Source organism: Cheilinus undulatus, linkage group 1 (genome assembly GCF_018320785.1).
Source record: "Cheilinus undulatus linkage group 1, ASM1832078v1, whole genome shotgun sequence".
In the NCBI taxonomy this organism is placed as follows: domain Eukaryota; kingdom Metazoa; phylum Chordata; class Actinopteri; order Labriformes; family Labridae; genus Cheilinus; species Cheilinus undulatus.
In genome coordinates this window covers 49555601-49580497 of record NC_054865.1, presented here as the reverse complement: position 1 = coordinate 49580497, position 24897 = coordinate 49555601, and the positions used below count along the sequence as shown (strand labels likewise).

Genomic DNA, 24897 nt, shown 5'->3' with positions numbered 1-24897 from the left:
GCTCACTGTTAAAAAAATAATTTATTGCAGCATGGAGTTTTAATTTGATATACTGATAGATTTCCTATCAATAAAATACAGGTTTGCATCGACTTCAGTCCAACAAGAGTGTTAAACATGACAGAAACATCTGACAACATGACACCAGAAGGTGTTTATCACACAGTTAAGACAGCCTGAGACACACAAACAGTTACTGTTTCTCTCAAAGACGATTAGGTCGACAGATTAAAATATTTTACACAAAAACATCCTTTAATACAATGAACATGAACAAAAACTAGTTTGGTTTAGTACAGAACAAAGTTGTACGAAAGGTAGTTCATGAATACTGGAGATTCACCCAGAAGTTTGGGATTTCTTTGAGCCTGTTCCACTGGGTAAAATTGTGCCAAAGCATCAATCCTGTCTAGACAAACATAGTTTAAATGTGTTCATTTAAAGACCAAACCCTCGGAGACGGGGCAGGTGACCATCTTCTCAGATGGTGATAGGACAGATGTCTGGCCACTCCGATGAAGACAGGGCAGGTGATTGTCCACTCAGATGGAGGTGGAACAGATGACGGTCCACTCGTGGAGATTGGGCAGGTAACTATCAACTCAGATGGAGACAGGGCAGGTGAGGATGCGATTTTCCAGCAGGACGCTGAGAACCAGGAACACAAAGTACAGTACGAACATGGTGAGTCCCAACATGCGGCTCATCTTCCAGCGACAGACGGCAATAGAGATGATGACGAAGAGCAGCATGAGGAAGAGCAGCACGATGGCACAGAACAGGCCATTGGAGCTGACTTTTACCGGGTCGCCGTTGTGTAATAAGGTGTACAAGAGCCAAGGGACTGGCAGACTGAAACCAGAGACAAGAGAGAGACAAGTAAATGTTTGCAACTCACATCCTAAATTCCACACTATTATCTTGGTGCTGTTTTTGACTTTGCAGTGGATTTGAAAGTGGAGGCAGATCGGGTGTTTCAGTATTAAAAGAAGCTTACAGCCAGCGCAAAAGGTTATTTTTTTTTTTTTTTTACTCACCCAACAGTGATGTCAAAGATGTTGCTGCCCACTGAACTGGACACGGCCATGTCTCCCAGACCTTTACGGGCCACGATGACACTGGTGATCAGGTCAGGGATCGATGTCCCTGCAGCCAGGATGGTCAGACCCATGATTTCCTCTGAGATCCCCACCGTCTCACCCACCTGTAAAAAAGATGTTAATAAAAGAAGGATAAACCCCTGATGAATATTAGTGATGGTGAGTTGAAGCTTCATGAAGCATTGAAGCTTTCCATCCAGTTGCTTCAACTCATGGGCTGAAGCTTCATGGGGTGCTTCATTTGCTCCATGTGCCATCTAGTGACAATACATGTATAACATGTAGAATAATTATAATGATACCTTGGCTTTGGCGTGTGAAGCTTTGGACTGAATGAAAGAATGTGATGCCAATACATAAATTATAAACTTATAAATATGGTTTCTGTCCTTATAATACAATGGCTGTGTCAAAAAGGAATGTGGAAACAAATTCAAACTGTAGGAAATGTGAGAAAACCAGGCTGCCTCCTAGGGTCAGTAAGCATGAAGAACAACAGTGTGACAGAAGATTCAACTTTTGTATGACTGACCTGATGAGCCCACCACACCATCAGGTAGGAGAAAACTCCGATCCACAGGATGGAGCCGATAAACGTCATGCTGAAATATTTCTTTGATGCCTGAAAAACACAAACACATTCACTTCTGATGTACCATGTATAACGTAGTCACCCTTCAATTTTTTGGACAGTTAAACCTGACAGATAAACAGCTTACAAGCTTACAAATGCAATTACTTTGCAGTGGCCCAACTTCAGTTAGGAGAGATACACTACAAATTCAGGACTAATTCAAAAACTCAACTAGAACCACCATATGCTGGTTATATAAAGAAGAAGCGCTGTGAATTTTTCTGTGGTAGGGTAATTTGTCACAGTTCATCCTTGAGTCAGAATGGACATTTGTGCAAAGTTTGAGGGAAGTTCCTCAAAGAGTCGAAGAGATATCACATTCACAAGAATGGCTTAGAAAGCAAGGGATAAACATGAGGTTGGCCCTATGAGCTTGACCTTTGACATATCACTCTTATATTTGATCAGTTCATCCTTGTATTTACTTTTAGACTTAAAGTGATGCACAGGTTCTTCATTTACATACTTGCATAGATGTAGTTTTTACAGTGTCTTTATACTCACTGGGTTTCTGACGTCGGGCAGCGTGAGCCACAGCGGGAACACGATGGGCAGCAGGAACAGATAGGTCGCCTGTTTACGTCTGGTTTCAGGCCACTCTAAAGACAACGGTTCATTCTCCTCTTCTTCCTCCTTCCCCTCTTCCTCTTTGTCTCCATCGTCATCTTCACTCTCACTGGAGGTGCTGCTCTCCTCACCACCGCTGTCATCCTCAGTACCGTCCTCTGCACCCGCTGATCCCACGGCAGCCGCCTGCGGGAGAGTCAGACAGGTTAGAGAGGGAGTTTCTGTGATCTGACTAAAGCCTCCCCTGCTGTTGGTAACACTTTATAAAAGAAAAGACAGAGCTGGAATCGACTTTTCTTTAAAAATTATATAAAAGGGTACCTGCAACCAAGAAGTTGCCAAACATTGACAGTGAAATCCAAAAGTAGACAAAAAGTAGACAAGAGAAAATGAGAATGAGAGAGCTTAGCAATAGGGCAGGGGAGGCAAAGCTTAAGGTAAGGTGCCCCAATGCGCCAAAGGTTCATTTAGCCTCTACAATAATAGCCATTGAAACCACAATGTGAAAGTGTACCTTTGACCCTTCAGTCTGCTCGTCCTTCTTCTCCCTCGTCTCTTCTGTCTTTAAAGGCTGTGAGGTGGACGGCTCGACTGCAGCGCCCCCTGCTGCACTGGACTGCTCGGCGACTGTCTTTTGATCATCACCTGAAGGCAAAAAAAGGAACGATTATGAACTTAAAAAAAGAATGTAACACCACCACGCTACAGTGTTAGACCTGAACAGATTGTTTCACAGATCCATAACATGGGTTATATTTCACATCCATCTATAAGGTGTTCGCAAAAACACATGATGTTGTGGGGTGACTGTGGCTCAGTAGGAAGAATCAGTTGTCCCACAATCAGAAGGTTGAAGGTTGCAGCCATGTGTCGATGTGTCTTTGGGCAAGACACTGTGGGTGGTATGGAAGTGTGTGAGTGAGATTAGCTAATACTGATGGCTAATTCTCCATAGCAACCTCTGCCATCAAGATTTAAATGGGTAGGTTTGACCTGAAGTGTGAAAGTGCTTTGAGTAGCCCGATGCCAATGCAAGCTCAAGTCCATTTGCCATGATGTAGCATACCTTTGCAACACCCTGGGACTTAAACTACATAACATGAGCTTGAAGCGGGCCAGGATATGAGACTAGACAGAAGACAAAAGAAAAATTCTGGCATGCCAGTTGTCCAGTCAGGTTTGTGAGTGTCCTGGATGCACCGCTGACGAAGTCCCAAGTTCCTCACATTCATATTCAAACCTGCCGTCGGATGATCCACAGCTACAACACACTTAATGTAACTAAGGACAACATAATGGATGCAAGTATGTGGAATTCTATCATTCACAACGCACACATCTATTTTTGTTCATAAAAAAAGCATAATTAAGCCTTGAAATATTTGCATGCATTTTAAAAGTCCAGTTTTGGTCAGACTATTACAATAATGACTCTGTAAAGAGATTGTAAAAACTTTGTAGAAGATTTAATTGAGGTTAAAGAGTTCAGCAGTTTGTAGAAAATAGATTTATTGTAAATTGGGTTAGTTTTGATTTATGATGTGAATTTGTTACTAGTGTTTAATTTTTAGATTTAGCTATTATTTCTGTACTTGAGGTTCAAAATTGACTTGGTGATTTAGAGTGCTACCTTAAGCTGGAACCCCTACACTGAAGAGAACCAGAGGGACATATTTTCTCTTGAAAGTACTGATAAAGCCCAGGTACATGTAACCCAACATCTCCTATCCCTACTGAAACGGCTCAAGTGTTTGTTCTTTTGTATTTTAATTTTGATTCAAACCCTTCAAAGGTGCAGAAACTGCCACACTCTGAAGGGAAATTCTTCTAAATTCCCATTAGAAGTAAAACCAGATCTATTTTTATGCTAAACTGATGCGTTATTCTGCAGCCTGGGCCGGTATGAAGAGCCTGGAGAAATGATTGGAGTGTTTGCTCCTCTGAACAGGAGGGAGGGGATCACACACAAACACTCATGGTCCCATCTGCATGTTAATCCTCAGTCTGATTGATTCAGACTCTTTTAGGCCACTTCAGGCAGCCTGCAGCCCCTCTTTACTTAGAACCTCAGCGTCTGAAGGAGCTCATCACTGAATACTGTGATGCACAAACACTCACTGAGAGGATCTGCTGATTGAGGAGAAAAAAACCTCTTTAACCCTAAAAGCACCTCAGATATAAACAGGCATGTTAAAGGGTCTGCAGCTCCTGCACAAAAGCACCTACAAACAGAAACATCACCAGCATATAGCACCCATAGGCTGGTCCACTGTATCTAACCAATCAGGAGCTCATTTAAAAATAACTGCCTCTTATGGAACAATACGAGTCAATACCATGTTTGCCTAATCTTAAATTATTAATAGTCTGACCAGACCCCGACACATGCTGGGCCCATAGGATGCAGCCTTGCCTGGACTGTGCATCAATCCACCCCAGACTGCGAGTGTGCCGTACTGTGGTCAGGAATGGTACACTTCCTAAGCCCTGGCATGAATGAAAGAGGAGGGCTGATTGTTCTTGCACATGCACAAGTACAGGCATGCAGCATGGATGTGATACAAAACCGATACCACTGCTCCTCTCCACAATCATTTCAAACACTGACGGTGTGTTAGAGAGCTGTCTTATCATAACAACCCAAAATAAACCATGGTTAGTAAAGTTAGTAAAGTAAAGAAAGTGTTCAAACGATGGACCTTTAACAAACTTTACTCACCTTCAGAGCGGCACCGATGAGATTTTTTCTGCACTTTACCCAAAGCTGGGTCGTTCAAAGGTTTCACTTTGTTCTTTGCTGCAATTAAGAGAATCATCACCGAAGTAGCATGAATCTTTTTAAAGAAATCAAACAAGAACTTATCCACAAAACGTTTACATGCCTTTAACCTCAGACTTTAACATAAACTGACTGTTTTGAGGAAATGTAGAAAAGAACAGAACCACCACTAGGAGTGCTACATTTTAAGATAGTTACTGATTAAGACAATGAACCAAAGCAGACAGCAAAAGCTGCACAGACATGGTTGAAAGACAACAAGGTGAATGTTCTGCAGTGGAAGAGTGAAAGCCCAGACCACAATGGTCTGTGCATGCCTAATCTCCATGCAACCTGACAGAGCTTGAGCAGTTTAGCAAAGAAGAATGGAGTAAAACTGCAGAGTCCAGATGTGATGTGTGTTTTAGTCACATTTTAGTCTTTACTTTTAGTCCAAGCATTTATTTTCTATCTGGTACCAAGTCTTGTTAGTGTGTTCTATGCACTCTGCCAAGCCTGGGGTCCCTGCTTTCTACAGCTGAGAGGCAGAATAGATACAGATGCATTGTTTTTTGACAGATTTACCCACAGTGGAGAAATATCACAGATTTTAAATGTCAGACAAAAACTACATTACATTTTAGTCATCTTGACGAAAAACTAAACTTAGTTTTTGTCAGTTTTAGTCATCACAGATCTATTTTTGATAGTCTAGCTTTTGTCATGGGAAAAAAGGCTGTCGATGAACATTTTTAAATTATAGTTTTAGTCGACGGAATTAACACTTAACAGTTCATCCTTGAATCAAGATGAACAGTAGTGCAAGGTTTGAAGAAAATCTGTTAAAAGGTTTTTGAGCTTTTATGTTCACAGATCACCCTGGGCAGTTGGACAAACCAGAAACGTAATGGCTCCAGTCCCAGCTTTTACTGGAATGGAGGCAAGAAAAAAAATCACAAAAACATCTAAAATGAGCTGAATGGACTGCAAACCACGCCGAGAACATCATCATCATCAACAACAACAACAACAACAACAACAACAACAACAACAACAACAACAGGAGCAGCAGCTACAACACCAACAACAACAGCATCAACTTTAACAACAGTAGCTTACCTTTCCTCTGCACTGACCCCTCCCCTCTGACATCACCATTAAAGGACGTCTCTGATTGGCAGAGATTTATATCAAAATTAATAAATTACTTTATTTATTTTTTGTGGTAAAACTATGAATTTTGAGTTCATGTAATTCTATATATGAGTTACATAAAGTCTACCCTTTAATCAAGAAGATGAAGTGAAGTTAAACTATTGTCTAGTTTTTACATTATAAATACAATGTTGTTTGATCATGTTCTTACTTACATAAACATCGTAATGACATGCAGAGACAGTGAAGCCTCCTCTAGGCTCTTACCTCTCCTGGACTTCCTTGGACCGGGGGTTTTCTGAGCCCCTCTAAGGTCTGACTCTGCGACAGAAACCCAGAGCATACATTTATATGTGTTCTACATTTACATCGGCTCTCTCTATCTGTAAATACTGGAAAGCCTGACTACTAGGGCTGAACGATTTTTGAAAATAAATCAATTGCGATTGCATAATTGATTGAATACGCAATTTCTTTTAAGTCCTTGATCTTATGTGCAGTCATGTCATGTCGACACACGTGTTGCTTGACAGCATCTCTTTTGTCTGGGCCTTTTTATCCCTGGTAAAGCATCCAGAGACCACCGGCAGTTTTTTAGGGCCTTAGGACATCCACAGCCACCAAGGTGTTTTGGCACCCCTACAACCTACCCGGACAGTGCAGTGCAACGTCTCTGCTCCAAAAAAGTACTAAACTGGTATTCTGATACACATTTTAGGTTTAAGAATTATTGCGACATCTGCTATTAAAAATTGCAGCAGGCTTTATTGTGGTTTAATCTAAATTTGTATTAACTGCTCAGCCTTACTGACAACACTGTCATTATCAGGAACAATTGGATGTGTTGGAGGCCTGAGCTGGCACAGAGCTTCAGTCTCAGCTCCGCTCTCTTTGCTGCATCACTTCATAGAGATAAAGAGCTTGTTCTGATAGCATGCTGGCTCTTATCCAGCTTCTATCAGACCATAATGAAAGCTGATTAGGACTCAGCAGTGCTACAAGAGAGAGGAATGATGGCTGAGAGAGCCTGAGGACGGGCTGAAGGTCACTGAGGGGCAGCATGATATTCCGACAAGCAGGAAGGAATCTTTTAGCTGATTTGATGATCAGGAGAGAGAGTTAAGCAATCTGACATTTTTTTATTATTTATTAATCAAAATGTCAGGCCATATACAATTTAAAGTGATATAGAAATATGATGCAAGCTCACAGCATCCACAGTACTGTTTTTCAGGAATGCTTTTCTATTTGGTACAAAAATAATAGTTAAAAGAATCACATTAACGCTGATGGCAAAGAAGTGGTGAAATTATAAAGTTATGCATCCCAGAATCAGAAAGATATCCTCTAAAGCAGTGTTCCTTAACTGGTCTAGTATCAGGAACCACCACCATCTGCTCAACCACAAACCGCATCTTAAATTAACATCTACACGTCACCAGATAATTTTTTCTTGAGTTGACTTGTGAGGTCGATGACATTTAACCATTTAGTTGATAACCGTGCACATGCTCAATTAAAACTGTTATGGTTTTAAGGAGTTACCTTCTCCCAGAGGGTCCAGTGTGTGGATCATCAGCTGGAAGATGGTGCTCCTCAGGGATGTGTTGTGAAGGGACGCTGTGCTCCCACCGCGCTGCAGGACAGGACGAACCTGCTGAACAAAGACGAACAGACAGACATCAACAGCAGAAATGACTTCAGGTAAGAATCAGGACGCATGCAAGTGAGAAAGTGCACTTAGACCAAAAGGAACGCATTGTTCATCCAAAACTTATTACAGCTAAGACTTAATGCCTGAAAAATCCCAATGACCGCTCTGTTGGCTATCTGATTGGTCTACTACCCTGACCTCACCCTCTCATACTTCCTGTTAGACACAATTTGATTCAGGTCATGTTTTTCAGAGCTTTAGAGTGATACTGAAACCTTAATCTAGTTCCTTCAACATGGTTAAAAGATGTGCTTGGTGTGTCTGCAAGAGCGACTCAAAATATCCACATCATAATCCAGGAGTTTTTTTCATTCTGTTCCCTAAACCTAAGTCTAAATATGAAAAATACCTTTTGTTTCTGTTCTCTGTGGACAACCACACTAGTGATTCAACCCATCAGCAATCACAAAGAATACTCACATATGCTCAAAGGGAAGAGAAAAGATTTTAATGCTGGCATGTTAAGGAGCTTTAACTTCACTTAAAGGAATATTTCAGTAGTTTTGATGTTAGGTTTAGCAAACACCTCTACTATCACCAAGCGCCTTATACATCCCAACTTAAAAAATACCAAAATATCACTTTAATGGCAAACTTACAAATCTGATATTGCTGGAAGTATTAGCATAAGGTAATGTTAAACCCTGTTGTTCCGTGATTCTTTAAGTGTTGACATCAACGTACAACTTGATGCTGGTCTAGTGAGGCAGATAAGGATGATTAAGATCCTCTATCCTCAGTGGGTGTTTTCTGCACTAGCAGAGCTCATTTCTATACAAAGCCCATGTAGTCCAGAATTTTTGCACTCAAGCGCCCTTTGGATCAGCACTCTCTATTGAAAACAGTCCAGCTTTTGAAAAGCGCAATGCTTGTCAGTGTCACTCCATGCCTAACTGACCAATCAAAACCAAAAAGAGAGAAAAAGAGAGGACTGATGATGATGGAGGAAGAGAAACCGATCTGATACATCTTTTAGAGCATGAAGTCTCCAGGCCTACAGCTGCAAATGTAAGGACGGGATTCCGTTACACTGTGTTCATGTTTTCTTGGTGATGTTTCATTACAGAAAAGTAAATTATGAGCACATAGAGCTATTGATGTGAAGTTTTTAGAGATTTGGAGTTCTGCTCATACATCCTACATTACCTTTGTCTTTCACTGAGCCTAGGTTCTACAAAACTCAAATCAATGAAATATCTCCCACAGTTAGTTAAATTAGAGGATATTTCTGGAGCCCAAGAGATGTCGTCTGGCCTAGTTACAGAGGCCAAGGAAGGCAGGGCTTCACAAAGAGTAAATAAAATGCCAAAGGCTAACCTGTGAAGTTCTTTGGAAAAGCAGGCCAAGAATTCATGGTATGCAGTTAAAGAAATAATGTCTGCTTTCATGAAGAAGGATCAATTACAGAAAAAGAGTGACTGTTGATACAGCAGGAGTTCTTGTTACCCTGAGTCTGGCTTTGTCCTCAGCTGGCTCTGTCAGTAGTTTGCTGTGTTGTGGAGCGATGGGCTCAGACTCTCGTTTGGGTTTATCTTCAGCTTTTGGTGCAGCAGCAGAAGGAGCAGGAGGAGGTGCTGATGGAGCGTCACTCTCCTGGGAGGTTAATAAACAGACATTTAGTTTACATTCATATAAACACCCTCAGATATTTGTAAGACTACTTGGCATGTGTAAAAGCAAAAGTTTGGCTTTGTACAGGTGTATCTAAAAAAAACAACTTCAGTGTCATGAAAAAGTTCATTTTCCCCTAAAATAGAAAAAAGTTAACCCCACAAATATTCTAGATTCATTACAAACAAAGGGAAAAGGCTTAATTTTTTTTTTGGTTGTATTGTTCATTAATTTCTATATGATTATGGCTTACAGCTTATGAAAATCAAAAATCTACTATCTCCAAATATGACAATATCACAATAATAATAATAATAATAATAATAATAATAATAATAATATTTCTTGCGTCTATGGGGCATGGAGCCAATCAGTCTGTGGCACTGCTGGGGTGTTATGAAGCCCAAGTTGCTCTGGTAGCAGCCTTAAGCTCGTCTGGATTGTTGAGTCTGGTGTCTCTCATCTTCCTCTTCACGTTTCCCCAGAGATTCTCTACGGGGTTCAGGTCAGACCATTTGGCTGGCCAGTTAAACACGGTAACACCACGGACAGGAAACCAGTTTCTGATAGTGTTGGCTTCATTGTGGGCAGGTACCAAGTCCTGCTGGAAAACGAAATCGGTATCTCCATAAAGCTTCTCAGCAGATGGAAGCATGAAGGTCTTTTAAAACCTCCTGGTAGACGGCTGACAGCGTTGACTCTGGACTTGATAAAGACCAGTGGACCAACAGCAGCAGACGACATAGCACCCCAAACTATCACTGACTGTTCAAACTGAAAATGCTGGATTTCAAGCACTGAGGGATTCTGTGCCTCTCTGATCTCCCTTCAGACTCTGGATTTACAAATTAAATCCAAAATTGACTTTCATCTGAAAACAGGACTTTCGACCACTGAGTTACAGTCCAGTTCTTTTTCTCCTTAGAGCAGGTGAGACTCTAATGATATATGTGGTTCAGGAATGGCTTGACACTAAGAACCCAACACTTGTAGCCCAGTTCCTGGACCTGTGTGTGCATAGTGGCTCTATCCACTGACTCCAGCCTCAGACCACTCCTAAGGTCTTGAATCTGCTTTGTTTGACTGTCCTCTGAAGGCTGAGCTCATCACTGATGCTTGTGCACCTCAGCCTCTGGGAATAGCCCGCCCTTTCAACAGTGACCCTCTGTGGCTTTCCCTCCTTGAAAAGTCTAGTCGGCAGTTTTCCCCATGATTGTGGTTGTGTGTACTGAACCAGAATGAGACAATACAGGCTCTAGAAAGCTTTACAAATTGGACTTTTCTGCAATATTTTCATACTTTGAGGTAGTGCATTTTTGATTTTCATGAGCTGTAATCATCAGGATTTAAACAAAAAAAGTCTTGAACTGTTTCTCTTTGAATATTCTCATTTTTGAGATGTACCTGTATATCAGTCAGAGCTCATGGATAGAAGAGTAAAGCCATATTTCCACCTAGCTTTCCTCTTTAGTTCAAACCAGTATAGATTATTTACATTTACATGTCAGAAGTTGTGAAAAGGCACCAAAATATCTGTCCTACTTTTATGGCATCCTTCTGTTGGGTACAAGTGTACCTAAATGACCATAAAGGGGGAAGACAGACACAGTGAAGTCCACTGATCCACTGAGGTAAAGTTCACTTCCTATATGCCAGCAGTGACAAACAAAACAACCCACAGTTGATGTCCCATGGATATCAAGAAAATAATTTCAAAGCTGCTTTCGTTTTTGCAAGAAATGTCAGCATGTACTGTGGCTCTGCCTCACTGAACCCGTAGAGGTACACAGGGAGTATGTTTGCATGCTTTACTATCTTGTACTAGTAAATTGTACTAGTACAAACTATAGAGTAGCTCTTGTGGCTTTGGAAACCTAAGTTCAGGGTTTACAGGACTAAACCTTACTAAAATATTTGGAACCAAAGAGGACCATTCGGTGGAAATACACCACCACGTTTCCAAAAATCAAACACAGACTTGTGTGAAGCTTTTCAAACCAAGATTAGACTTACGATCAAACATGATGTATGGTGCTGGAGCTCTGCACCTGTCCCGACTACAGTAATCCTATCTAAATCTACAGCATGTCCAGAGTGCATCATCAGCAAACGGCACATCATGAAGCTTAAGTGGATCCTTCACTATCATCACAAACACCTTTCTGTTTCCTGCTGATACTGACTGTGCTCACATGATGCTAGCTTAATCTGATTACATTAAACTAGAGCCTGTGTAATAATCTTTAATAGGAATACTGCACATAAAGAGGGCTGAAGGATGGGGGTTAAACCAAGGCCCCTCACAGGTTAATCCGACAGTCTTGAGAAGATCTGCCTTTACAAGGCACAATTACAATCTGAGGAGCTAAGACTAAGCATGTACTAAAAACACTACTGTGTATGACTATCTTTATGAAAAGCCAAGTATGATTCCTGGAAAAGGATCTTTTGAATTTGACTAATTCTGCCCCATTAATGTGTCAGCATGTCTCATTACACTCAGCGCTGTGATTGAAGGAGAACAAACTGACCGCAGACGTGCTTCAGGATAATTGAAGGAGATGGTGGGAATACTTGAAACACTAAAAACACAGCCCTGAATGCTAATTAAAGGCTCACATTTACTGCTGTCTGACTGCTGCAGAGGGAAGTTAAATCTGCAGGAAATAAGCCTTTATATCTCTCATTTTATCTGTCCACATGTTTCAGGACGGTGACGTTTCAGTCTCATCACTGTGACACCTGGAGTCCTCTCTGTTCAGCAGCATCAAAGGGCTGAACACAAACAGCGGCTGTCACCTGTTCAGACCCACACATCACTGTCTGTCCCTCTGTGAGTGGGAGCACGCTGCACACCCAACTGTGAGCAGATGAAAGGAAACAAAGACTACTGTGTGAGGAGATGGACAACTGAAACAACTGCTGCAGAAACATCTGCTTTAGTCTGAATCCAACTATTGTTGAGTCTGATTCAAAATCTGCATCACTGGTTCACCTGAGAATAAAATATCTAATAACTACAAATCTACTGTTTTTTCTGTTTTTAAAACAAAAATGTAAAACAGTTCATGCTTCAATTTTTAATGTATGTTCTGTTAAAAAAGGGGAATTAAAAATATGGCCTCAGGCCATGTTTCATTTACAGTGCGTATAAAAAGTACTCACCCTATTGGAGGTTTAACCATTTAATTGATTTTATAAATCAATCATGGTCAATATAATTAGGCTTTTTAGACAAAAAATCCTCTTTAATATCAAAATGAAAACAGATTTCTACAAAGTAATGTCAACCCCTTTAAAATGACTGACCTAATTCATCAGAGGTCCAGCCAACTGGTGCTATTTGTCTCACAACTGTAGGCCTTTCAGACTAGCAGGGCCTGTGCCGGTTCTGGTTCCTGAACCTAATTTTGAACTGGCTGGCATGTCCAAACCAGAAAAAAACTGGTTTGGAACCTGTAAAGTTGGTTCTCAGCTGGAACCAAAAAATAGTGGTTCTTTTTTGGGAGCCGTGACTTCATCAGTGAGCGTGTCAATGGTCTGGTGATGGGACCAAATGTTTGGTTGTAATCTGGGCATTGACAGAATTCAAGGTGTAGCTGGAGAACAGTACAAGGAAGAGGAAGTTATATTTTGAACCTGTGGAATAGATGGTGAAGTCAGAGTTAATTTCACTCCCATAGTGTGAGTTTAAATGATTGTCTCAGGTTCTGATTTAAAATAAGACTTTGAAAAAATGTTCTTATTTTAACACTCAAACTTAATTTTTAACACTCACAGTGTTGTTGTTTTTTTTTACACATTTAAGTGTACTTTACACAAGAATAATTTGTCATTTCCATTCATTTTCAGGGTTATTTTGAGATTTTTACAACTTTAATTTCTGACACACAGAAATGCACTCTTCATGCTTGATAATTCCATTTCATAACAAATACCTGTGCAAAGTCAGGTGTCTTATGACTAACTTTAATAGAGAGACAGGCTCAGAGATATTGCAACATGCTGCAAGCCAACATCAAGCTATAGTATAGATTTATCCCTTGCCGCATAAGCTGACCGATGTAGTGGACAACTTCACTCATGGTGCAGAAGTGTTTATCATCAAAAACAGTAATCCACCAGAAACAAAGCTAAGAAATCCCAGCAATGATCGCTGTACAACATGCAACATCTTAACACATCCAAACACATCTTAAACACATCTAAACACTGCCACGGAGCATGATGGGAAAACTCAATCCCCCTAATTTGAAAATGCAGTGGGCAGGGCTTAGATCAGTTGACTCTCTACAGAGTTGAATTAACTCTAAATGGATCAACACCATCGAATAAGTCCAACACTGAAGGCCATGTGATTCTGAATGAAGTTAAAATTACACTTTGGGGGCTAAAATCAACTCTGAAATGTTTAACACTAAAAATTCAACACTCCAGTTTTTGTTGTGTGGGTTCACCAGAATGCTAGCAATTAATTAATAAACTCAAGAAACTGAAAAAGGAAATTCAGGACAGCAATAAAAACTTAAGCAAAAGTGGAGCTGGGCATGAGTGATGCATGTCCATCGTGAACTCCCACTTTTGTTCCGCTCACACTGGTGTGAACACGGGCTGGTTCATCAGAAAGCACCAAGGTTCTGAGACTCCAGACCGGTTCCAGAGCCAGAACCAGAACCGTGTCTGTCTGAAAACACCTTTAGTGAAACGGGGATCACCTGAGTACAGTCACTGTGTCTCAAGAGATTGTAGTATAAAGACACCTGTGTCTTGACGGCCCAGTCCCCGATTGATCAGTATTCCTGGCTACCACTACACCATGAGGACAAAGGAACATTCCAAGCATCTCAGAGAAAAGGTTATTGAGCAGTATAAGTCAGAGGTTGGATACAAAATAATCTCCAAGGCACTGAACATCCCCGGAGTTCAGTTACATCCATCATGAAGAAATGAAAGGTATATGGCACATCCAAAATCTGTCTAGATCAGGCCATCCTCACAAACTGAGTGACTGTGCAAGAAGGAGACTAGTGAGAGAGACACCTACGACTACTCTGAAGGAGTTAAAAGTTTCAGGAGCTGAGATGGAAGAGACTTGCCACAAGGCATGTGGGGGAAAGTGGAAGATAGTTCTTTGGTCTGATGAGACCAAAATTGTGCTTTTTGGGCATCAGACAAGATGCTATGTTCCCAAACACACCATCCCCACTGTGAAGCACAGTGACGGCAGCATCATGCTGTGGGGATGCTTCTCAGCAGCCGGCCCTGGAAGGTTGAGGGTAAAATGCAGCAAAATGTAGGCAAACTGTTCAAAATAATGTACACGTGGGCCAGTATTGTTTTTGGCACATTTCTACCTTACTCAGGCTAAATTACATGCAGCATCTGTACGTGTTTGCTATGCTCTATAGCTTCTCCAAGCGTGTCCTGTTTGAAGGGTTAATGCTCTCTGGAATCACTGGATGCTAATGCCCCTACTATCGCCAAGTACCTCAAAAAAATGAACTTCAAAAATACTAAAATATCCCTTAAAGACTGCTGCTGTGAGGAGAAACAGCCCCTTTCAGTCTGTTCCTCACAAGTTTCTTTGTTTGAGTGCCCTCGAGGTGAATCCACAGGTCCGAATCCGTTGTAAAAATGTGCCATCATAGTAACGTGACTGCAGACGGTCTATTTCAGCCCATATTTTATTTAAATCTTTTATCTTTTCTGATAATTCCCTCTTGTCTAGACAGAGAGCATGACTGTTGCATGTTTGAGGTATTCATGGCTCCTTCCTTTGCAAATGACGGGAGTACCTCCTAACTACAGCAACAAGGACCTTTCAATAGAGCTTATTGCAAACATACAGCTGCAATGATAACACATACTGTGGAGGAGGTCCACCAACGAAAAGTGTCTGAGTGTAGCCACGGTAAAATTTATGGGCCTGGGTCATAAAATGAGGGTTCAAATCTGTTTTGAACAACTAACCTAACTTTAATGGGCACAGGCTGCTGGAAACAATAGAGATGGTACTGTATGAAGCTGTGGATCCTTTCCTGAGATAAATGTAGCTATTGCTAGGATCTGTAAGAAACCTTTTCCCATTTTCTCTAAGAATATGTGACTGACTGACCTTCTCAGGCTCCTCGGCGCTCCACACTTTGACAATACTCATGTGTTTGTTGATCTGAGTCTTTACCGCCTTCTCGATCTGACTGTTGAACTTCATGAAGCTGACGTAGCTGATGTAGCCCAACACCAGCAGGATGCTCTCCCACCACAGGATCTTGTTGTCAAGGAAGAAGACTATGAGCATGACCAGGTCCAGGATGTAGAACGAGACATCTCTGAAGAGCGGCCACCACGTCAGGTGCAGCATCTCCCGCGAGAAGATGGCACACATCCCGATCACAAACAGGATGTTAAAGACAGCCGAGCCCACGATGGTGCCGATGCCCACGTTGCTGTGGGAGATGAAGACGCCGATCAGGGAGGTGAAGAGCTCTGGAGCAGATCCTCCTGCTGCCATGAAAGTTGCCCCAGCGATGTCATCAGAGATCTCCAGCCTGTCGGTGATGACCTCCAGAGCGGGGACGAAGAACTCATCACAGACAATGGCCAGAGCTGCAAACATGTAGACCATACCAACAATATGGAGCAGCACCCAGCCTCGCTGTCGCTGCTCCACTGAGAAAAGGTCCTCTGGGTAGTCACCTTTCCTGTGGGGGGGCTGGAGAGGAGGAGGAGGAGGAGGAGGAGGAGGTGTGGTTGGAGGTGGAGGAGGCTCAGGAGGTTGAGGATCGACATAGATACAGTGTTCAATAACTGTCCTATTGACGACAAATACCAGAGGAGGTTTGGAGCCCTCAGACATCTCCTCCTCCTCCTCCGTCCCATTGGACACCTTCACCTCCCGGATATTCACCTCCATTGCATCATCATCATCAACCTGGGCGGAGGCTCGCCGCTCTCGGAGACTCAGAGTGTAGACAAGACACAGCAGCACACCTGAGACGAAGAAGAGAAGGCGGCCACGTCTCAGTCTCCTCCTGAGAGGCGAGTGCACGCTCATCGGCCTCATGGTCTCGACTAAAGTGGCTCAAAAATCATCACTTTGATCATTCGATTGATACTAAGATCACCATTATTATAGCTACTACCTTGTGCATGAATTTGAAATGATAATTAGAGCTGTCAAAATTAATACCATCAATCGTGATTAACTGAGATCCACAATTGGTGTATTATTTTCTTTTAAACTGCGATTAATCAAACTGTCAACTCTGGATTTTTGATTTTGTTCTGAGCTTTTTTCAGTAGTTCAACGATTATAGTTCAAGTTATTTATATCTCATGTAATGTAAAACTGAGTGGGCTACCTGTCCCACTTATTTACACAAGTTTTTGTTAATCCACAAGGAATTTTTCCCCTTAAAAAAGCAACTCATCTGTTCCATCCGCTTTACAGAAAATACAAGCATTAATCAATTTCTGATGAGAACCTTTCAAGAGTTTTTAAAATTCTTCTCATTCTCATTACACTGAGGCTTTCACCTTCCCTTTTTTCTGGACTTTCCTTAATACATGTTGATTACAGAGGACCATCTCTTTGAAACAAACGGCCAGTTCTCTACAATCAGCATCATCATTATCATCATTCCAAAGGCAGTTAAAGAGTTCATTAATTTGACAAAAATAAAACACAGATCTTACTAAAATGCTTTATGCCTTTAGGTGTATACCTCTGTGTTACTGTTCCATTTTGTAGCCAACCTGCTTTCTGCCTAGAATAACTCTTGTTATATCAGGGAGATGATGCTTTACTTTAATGATCTAGTATTGTTCTTATTTTTTCTATGGTGTGCAAATTAACAAAACTAAATGCATCATTTATTGTCCATTTCAGAACACTTGGTTAAGCCATGTCAGCCAGTGATGTAAAAAAAGACCACTGCTGCTCTTTAATGTCTCAATTCACTTTAAAAACTCCCCTATTTTATTTTCAATCCATAACAGGATCCTTTTCCATAGTTAAGCTCATGCTATAATTTTCGATCTACCTATAAAGCAGGTCTATATCTAAATAGGAAGTCAAATACCCTCAGAACAAGACAGAAGTAAAATGACACAAAATTGGTTCTAAATGCAAAATAGTGAGATGTAAATATGTGATAAAATGGGTGTGATTAATCCTCCTTGACAACAGAAGTTCTGAGATTAATCATGATTTTAAAATTTTGTCATTTGACAGCTCTAATTAATGTAAACTGGCGAGGAAGCCACTGCTGTGTAGCTAATTCTGCATGTTATTCAGCAACGTTCCTCATCCAGATCCACATGATTGAGACTGTTTTATCCCTTAACGTTAATCAACGGCTCCCTTTTTGTCATCTTCTTCAGCTCTCTTGCTCTTTAAATTCCCCAAAGCTCATCCTGTGGCTCCATCTGCTCCTCACTTAAATCAAAGAGCTGTTTTGGTGGGAGGGGCAGAGCACAAGATGTGCTGGAAAAGAAAAGGAAGGTGCGCTCCATTTACCGCATGGCATGCAGTCATCGTTTGATCTTGATTTAATCCCGCTTGAAGTTGATTAATTTCCCAGCTCCAATCTTGACACCTAGCAGGAAGTTATGTCAGATGCATTCCCTGATAGTTCCAGGAGTGACGAGTGCAGGTGAGGAGGAGACAAACAGAGTCTGTTTCATGCTTCAACCTGTGGAGGGACTGAAAAGAGAAAAACTCCATCAGCGACATTTGTGAAATGCCCTCTCTGCTGTCATTGTTGCAGAGGCACATCTACTAAAGAGGTGTGAGTGTGATGGGGATGCAGACAGCCACCTGTTACTATGGCTACATAATCACTCCGGCTTTGGCTTCTCACAGACCCAGACTCCTCTGAAAACACGCTCAGTAGGAGGAAAATGAGAAAAAAAAAACAGACTTGGTGCAGAAATGAAGAAATTTAACTCCAAATTAATTTCAAATTTTGCAGCTGTAATGATTTTAATAAATAACTGCTGCTGCCCACTGCACATGTGCACATCCAATGCATGCTCTAGCTCTATTGATCTGCTGTTATTCTGTTCTAGACTGCTTTGAAGCCTTGCATTATTACTGATAAGTATATTCATAGTAAAACTCTGGGTGTGCCATCATGATTTAGTTGTTTTGCACTTCAGTTTAATGACAGTTCAGCCATTTTCTCAAAATTTGTCCTTTACAGCAAAAACACGATCATTAAAACGACGTGATGAAACGTGCGCGTGCAGCTAACAGCCATTAATGACGATTAATCAACACACCCGAGATGCATTAAGATCTTATCTCTAAAAAAGGCGTGTTGAGCCGTAATTCTTCATCAATTAGCGTCGATTTAGTCAATAGAAGAACGAAGAAAATCTCTGATCTATCTTCACTCACAATCCTGAACACAAGAGGATAAATCCATAAACATGCTCGTGCCAAATGTTCCCGAGGCTCTTACCTGTACCTCCGGCTGCTCCCTTCAGTCGCTCCAGCTGTGCGTAATGAACGCAGAGATGCTGACTCCGAGTTTTGGGGAGCTACAAGGGCGCACCGCATGTCAGGGCTTGAACGCAGCTCAGCATAATGCTGCTAAGAGGATTGGGGTCCGAACATCCCGCACATTCACTTTCACACATAACGCTGATGTATCAATACACCAACGTTCAAACAGGTGAGTGAGAGAGAAAGAGAGAGGGTGGGATGGTCGCAGCTGCGTGTTTCAGGTGCGCGGTGCCTGATGGGTGCTGAATGATGAAGCTACATGTTCAAAGGACAGGAGGAGTGTAGTCTTCGTTTAGGGTGGGGTTCCATTTAGCTTCATTTTTGAGTGGATCTGAGCCTCTTAATAATTAGAAAAACATGAAAATGCATGTGGAAATCAATGGCTGGTTTGGGGGCTTGGGGTAGTGGGAACTGAATACAGCATGTAAAAAGATTAAAATGTGGAAAAATTATTTTGCTACAATAGTTTAAACTAATTTTCTCTTATGAATCTGACCTCAGTACCCTATCATGACAAAGTGAACACAGAATTTTAGACATTGTCACAAATTTATGAAAAAATTAAAAATGGCAACATCAAATCGGCTGAAGTATTCAGACCCTTTACAAAAACACTTGAAATTTAGCTCAGGTTCCTCCTATTTCCCTCAATCTTTGCTAAGATATTTCAACACCTTAACTGAAGTCCACCTGTGGTAAATAAAGGGATTGGATATGATTTGGAAAGGCACACACCTCTCTATAGAAGGCCTCACAGCTGACAATGCACATCAGAGCAAAAGCCAAGCCATGAAGTCAAAGGAACTGCCTGCAGAGTTCAGAGACAGGATTGTTGGCAGGCATTGATCTGGGGAAGGATACAAAAAATGTTCTGCTGCACTGAATGGATCCCAAGAGCACAGTGGCCTCCAGAATTCTCAAAATGGAAGAAGTTTGGTACAACTAGGACTTTTCCAAGGGCTGGTCACCCGGGGAAACTGAGCGATCGGGGGAGGAGGGCCTTAGCTGACCACGAACCTGATGGTCACTCTGACTGAGCACCAGAGATCCTGTATGGAGACGGGACAAAGTTCCAGAAGAACAACCATAACTGCAGCCCTCCACTGATCTGTGCTTTATGGCAGACTGGCTAGACAAAAGTCTGTAGCTAAAGCTACACAGAAATGGTTTAAAGTCAACAAGGTGAATGTTCTGGAGTGGCTGAGTGTAAGCCCAGACCTCAATCCAATGGAGAATTTGTGGCTGGTGCAATAACTCTTCCCATCTAGTATCCACTCGGCCTGATTTCCTCCATGCATTGTTCTCAGCCATGTTTCTCCTCTTTCAGGTGTTTGGAGTTGGCATTAGGGTGGGGCTGTGAGGAGTCATCAGCTGATTGCTGCTCACCTGAGCGGGGCCTTCAGACAGGCGGATAAGCCAGCCTGTTTGAGATTTTCATTCTCTCAGCTGGGCCTGCTGCAGACATCTCATCCTTTTGTTTGGTTTGATGCACATATCACCACAATAACACCTCACATTCACTCATCCATACACTCCAGACATGACTGTTAGCTCATATTTACATAGCACTTTAGTTATGTGATAAGTTGGAGCATTTAGTTACAAATAAACACATTTTTGTTATTCCATGGCTCCCTTTCTGTTACCTCCCTGAGACAGGTCGTAACACTGGACTTGAAAAGGACTGTTCATGCTCGATCCCTGTGCAACCTGAAAGAGACGAGCAGTTTTGCAAAGAAGAATGGAGTAAAACTGCAATGTACAGATGTGCGACCCCAGTTGAGACCTAGCCACACAGACTCAGGTGCTGTGATTGCAGCCAAAGGTGACTACTAAAAACAGACTTGAAGGGGATGAATATTTATGCAGTCACTTATTTTACATTACATATTTTTGTTTAACTGACATTATTTTGTAGAAATCTGTTTTTGAATTTGACATTAAAGAGTCTTTTTGTCCAAAAAGCCAAATTTATTACAATGTTACAATGTTACAATGTCATTTAGCAGATGCTTTTCTCCAAAGCGACGTACATTCGAGAGCAAGAACAACACAAGCAATGATCTAGACAAGAAGAAACAACATCAGTAAGTGCCATCAAGTGCTTCAGGTCCAATTGGACGCAAGTGCTGCCATGTGGAGTTTAGGCAGAGCACCTAAAATATACTTTGTTGTTTTTGTGGGGTTTTTTGTTTGTTTGTTTGTTTATGTTTTGTTTTTATTGACCCTGACTGATTTATTGAATCAATAAAAGGGTAAAACATGTATATTTATGCTTTTTATAGTCATTGTATAAACACAACATTACCAAAATCTTCTAAATAGACTTTCTGAAGTCACATCAGCCTTTAGGATCAGATGGGAAAGAGAACACGGGACCTTTGATTTAAAAACTTTAGCTTTTATTTTGTCAGTAAAACAAACAAACTCAAAACTATTTAAAATTATCCAAAGTCTTTCCAAATGTAATTGGTCATCTAAATCAAACTGCAAGTTAAAAACATCCTTAAAAGCATTCAGGAATAACCAAACTTGAAGCAACATCAGTGAACAATGATAAATAGAAATAGAGAAAAGGCTCAAAGGTGAACAAGCTTGAATGAAGAAATCGTACAGTCAGAGGTGGTAAGAGTGAGATGGACGGTGCTTTAGGAAATTTAACAATCCTTTATTTATGAACAGTAAAACACTAGAGAGGGGGTTTAAAATGGCTCGAAATGAAACAAAACCATCAAATAAAAAATTCTTCACTAAAGTAAAAAAATCAGCTTATGTTTGTTCAACTGCAGTAAGAGACAAGTCTGAGCTAATCAATGCTGATTTCTGTTGCAAACACCAACAGAGAAATATCTAAGTAATGCAGAAAGAGGATGTTTTCAACATAAACCAAATCAAAAGTAACTGGTGCAACAGGGGGGAGCTGTTGTACCAGCTGTGTTCAAGTTCTATCTTGGGTTAGGGTGTAAAAGTCACATATAATCCTGCGTTAAAACTAGTTAGGATGAAATTAGGGGTAGCCTGACTGATTAACAGCCAGTCACTTGTGATATTTACTCAAAAACATGATCAGAAATGAAGTTACACAGAGCTGGTGCAGCCAAGTGTGGATGTTTTTCTTGAGTAAATGTAACAATACTGCAGTGTGAAATACTTGGTCGCAAGTAAAATGATGCATTTAACGATGTACAGTCATAAATGTTAGAAACAAAATTTACTTCATGATCCAAAGGGAAAGTTTCTAATTCTACAAACAGGCTCTTTACAGAATATTACATAAATATTAGTGATATTTATTATAGATGCATTTATGTGTCAATCATGTCCATGTATCAATTAGTAAAAGAGGAGTAAATTCATTGTTTTCTACATGTTTTATATAGGCAAACTGAAGTTCACTGTGGCTTTTTCTCTTTCTGTTCTGTTGATATCATGGTGAAGTTACTGATTATGTTTAGTATTTTTTATTTGGGGGGTAACAAAAGTTATAAAGGAAAAGGGTTAATCTCTCTCTGTATGAGTGGGAGAATAAAGAAGTAGAAAAAGAAATTACTGAATTTTAGTACTAAAACAGAAAATTCTGTAGCCCGTGTATCTCTGTTTATTTTTGTGTCTTCTTTACAAATAAATTATTCTTACTGGAGAAGCCCTGACTGATCAGTAACCTATCATTATCAGGCAATTTATTAAGCACATTAGCATTGTGAAACAAATTAAACTGAAATGCAGCATCTTCAAGTATCAGCATGGCTATGAAATGAGTCTGCCGCTGCGGGTCAGTCATCCTCCGCCACTCTAAGCAGTTGTTGTAAAACTAATGAACTAAAAATATGAATCCACTGTTGAAATCCAAGTTGAAAAAGCATAAAAGCTAGCTAACCAAGGCTACAGAACGTTACACTGTAATGTGTTTAAGGTCCAGTCAGTGAAATGACTATTAGGCAAAAGTAAATATAACGTTATCATGATGTGTTCAAAAGAAAACTTTGGCTTTGGTAAGGAATGAGGATGGAAGAAGGATGACTTTTGTGCCCCTTTTATGAGGTTACACTGCCATGTGTAGGATGTCCCAGCACACTACAGAGTTAAGCAAACTGACTTCTAAACCCGCTGATGAAAAAATAAATTAAATTTGATCCAATCAGCTGATCTCACTCATAGGTAATCAGTGCTGACATTCAAAAAATTTGACTGGAGCATCCCAAAATTAATATATCAGGACAAAAATGCAAGAAACAGAACGATGGGTGCAGTCAGATTGGAGGTCAAGGACATTACTATCTTATTTTTCTATAAACTCCTTTCTATTCCTTATCACATCTATCTGTCCAGTCATCAGAGGATCCCCTGACTTCACTTTTTTCATTCTCTCATGTTGCAGCCTGATGCTTCAATTTTTTGAATTCATTTTACACTCATTAATCTACACTCAGTACCCCACCATGACAAAGTGAAAACAGAATTGTAGAATTTTTGCAGATGTGATATTTCTACACCTTGATCTGAGTCCACAGATCTCGGTTTATGGCAGAGTAGCTCGACAGAAACCTCTCCTCAGTGCAATATATGTGAAGGCAAGTTTGCAAAAAACCTCCATATGAAAGCCAAGCAGCTTTCGTGTACAGTATTTTACACTGAGAAGCTTCCATCTAGCCACTCTGCCATAAAGCCTAGATCAGTGGAGAGCTGCAGTGATGGTTGTCCTTCTGGATCTTAGTCCCATCTCCACACAGGATCTCTGGAGCTCAGTCAAAGTGACCATCAGGTTCTCTGTCACCTCTCTTACTATGACCCTTCACCCCAATCACTCAGTTTGGCCAGACATCCAGCTCTTGGAAGAGTCCTGGTTGTGCCGAACTTCTTCCATTTGAGAATTCTGGGGGCCACTGTGCTCTTGGGAGCCTTCAGTGCAGCAGAACATTTTTTGTATTCTTCTCCAGATCTGTGCCTGTGAACAATCCTGTCTCTGAGCTCTGCAGGCAGTTCTTTTGACCTCATGGCTTGGTTTTACTCTGATATGCATTGTCAGCTGTGAGGCCAAAGAGAAGTGTGTACCTTACAAAATCATGTCCAATCGATTTAATTTACCTCAGGTTGACTCCAATCACGGTGTAGAAACATCTCAGCAAAAATCAAGAAAAACAGAAGGAACCTGAGTTAAATATCAAGTGATTTTGCAAAGGGTCTGAATACTTCTGTCAATATGATATTACTGGTTTTTGTTTTTCAAAAATCTGCAACATTTTCTAAAAATTTGCTTTCAATGTGATATTGTGGGGTACTGAAAACTTTCTGAATGCACTGTATATTGTCAAGGATGGTGATTTGCTGTATTTAAATCTCTCCAGTTGGCCCACCAACATAAAACATTTTAAAAACAGAGGAAATGTACTTGGAAGAACTAGCATCACTGTTTAAATCTTCATTTCTGTTTGAACGTTGTTTAGCTTTTTGTGCTGTTTTTAGCAAGCTGTATCACAAAAATAGCTTAAAATGGCAATATTAATGTAAATCCCACACTTCCTCTTTAACTATTTTACTGAGAGCGAAAGAAACACAGTTTAGAAAGGTAGAAAAACAGACTCAAGTCTGATGCCACAGGATAATAATGAAACAGATGTAGGACAGATTATGTGTTGTTTTAAAAATAGCTCTACTACAATAATTTGCATGGCTTTATTTATCATTTTTGAATTGCAAACTGCCCTGAAACTGAAGACCATCATTCCATCAGAGGAATTTAAAGCTTATTATCTGACGTTTTCCAAAAAAGACCTATCAATCTCATTGGTCATCAAAGTGTATATGTAAAAAACTAAATAAATAAAAATCTGAAGCTGGACAACTGGCAGC

General features: G+C 40.7%; 1 protein-coding gene across 9 annotated transcripts; it reads right to left on the bottom strand.

The window, feature by feature from the left end:
- Nucleotides 1-13: 13 nt before the first annotated feature.
- On the bottom strand, nt 14-20236 carry LOC121511569 (sodium/potassium/calcium exchanger 1-like). 9 transcript variants are annotated; one of them, XM_041790352.1, is made up of 13 exons: nt 19004-19633; nt 16432-18243; nt 15655-16398; nt 9375-9521; nt 7760-7871; nt 6482-6535; nt 6179-6229; nt 5021-5098; nt 2816-2946; nt 2239-2487; nt 1633-1722; nt 1038-1204; nt 14-852 (listed from the first exon to the last, which is right to left on the bottom strand). In XM_041790352.1, exons 2-13 carry the CDS (start codon nt 16600-16602, stop codon nt 603-605), a joined length of 2244 nt encoding a protein of 747 aa, XP_041646286.1. In that variant the 5' UTR covers nt 16603-18243; nt 19004-19633; the 3' UTR covers nt 14-602. The 9 variants fall into 9 exon arrangements, with proteins under 9 accessions (XP_041646286.1, XP_041646303.1, XP_041646268.1 ...); XM_041790369.1 differs by having other exon boundaries at nt 15655-16529; nt 18058-18243; XM_041790334.1 differs by lacking the exon at nt 19004-19633 and adding an exon at nt 19783-20236 and having other exon boundaries at nt 15655-18243.
- Nucleotides 20237-24897: the final 4661 nt, after the last annotated feature.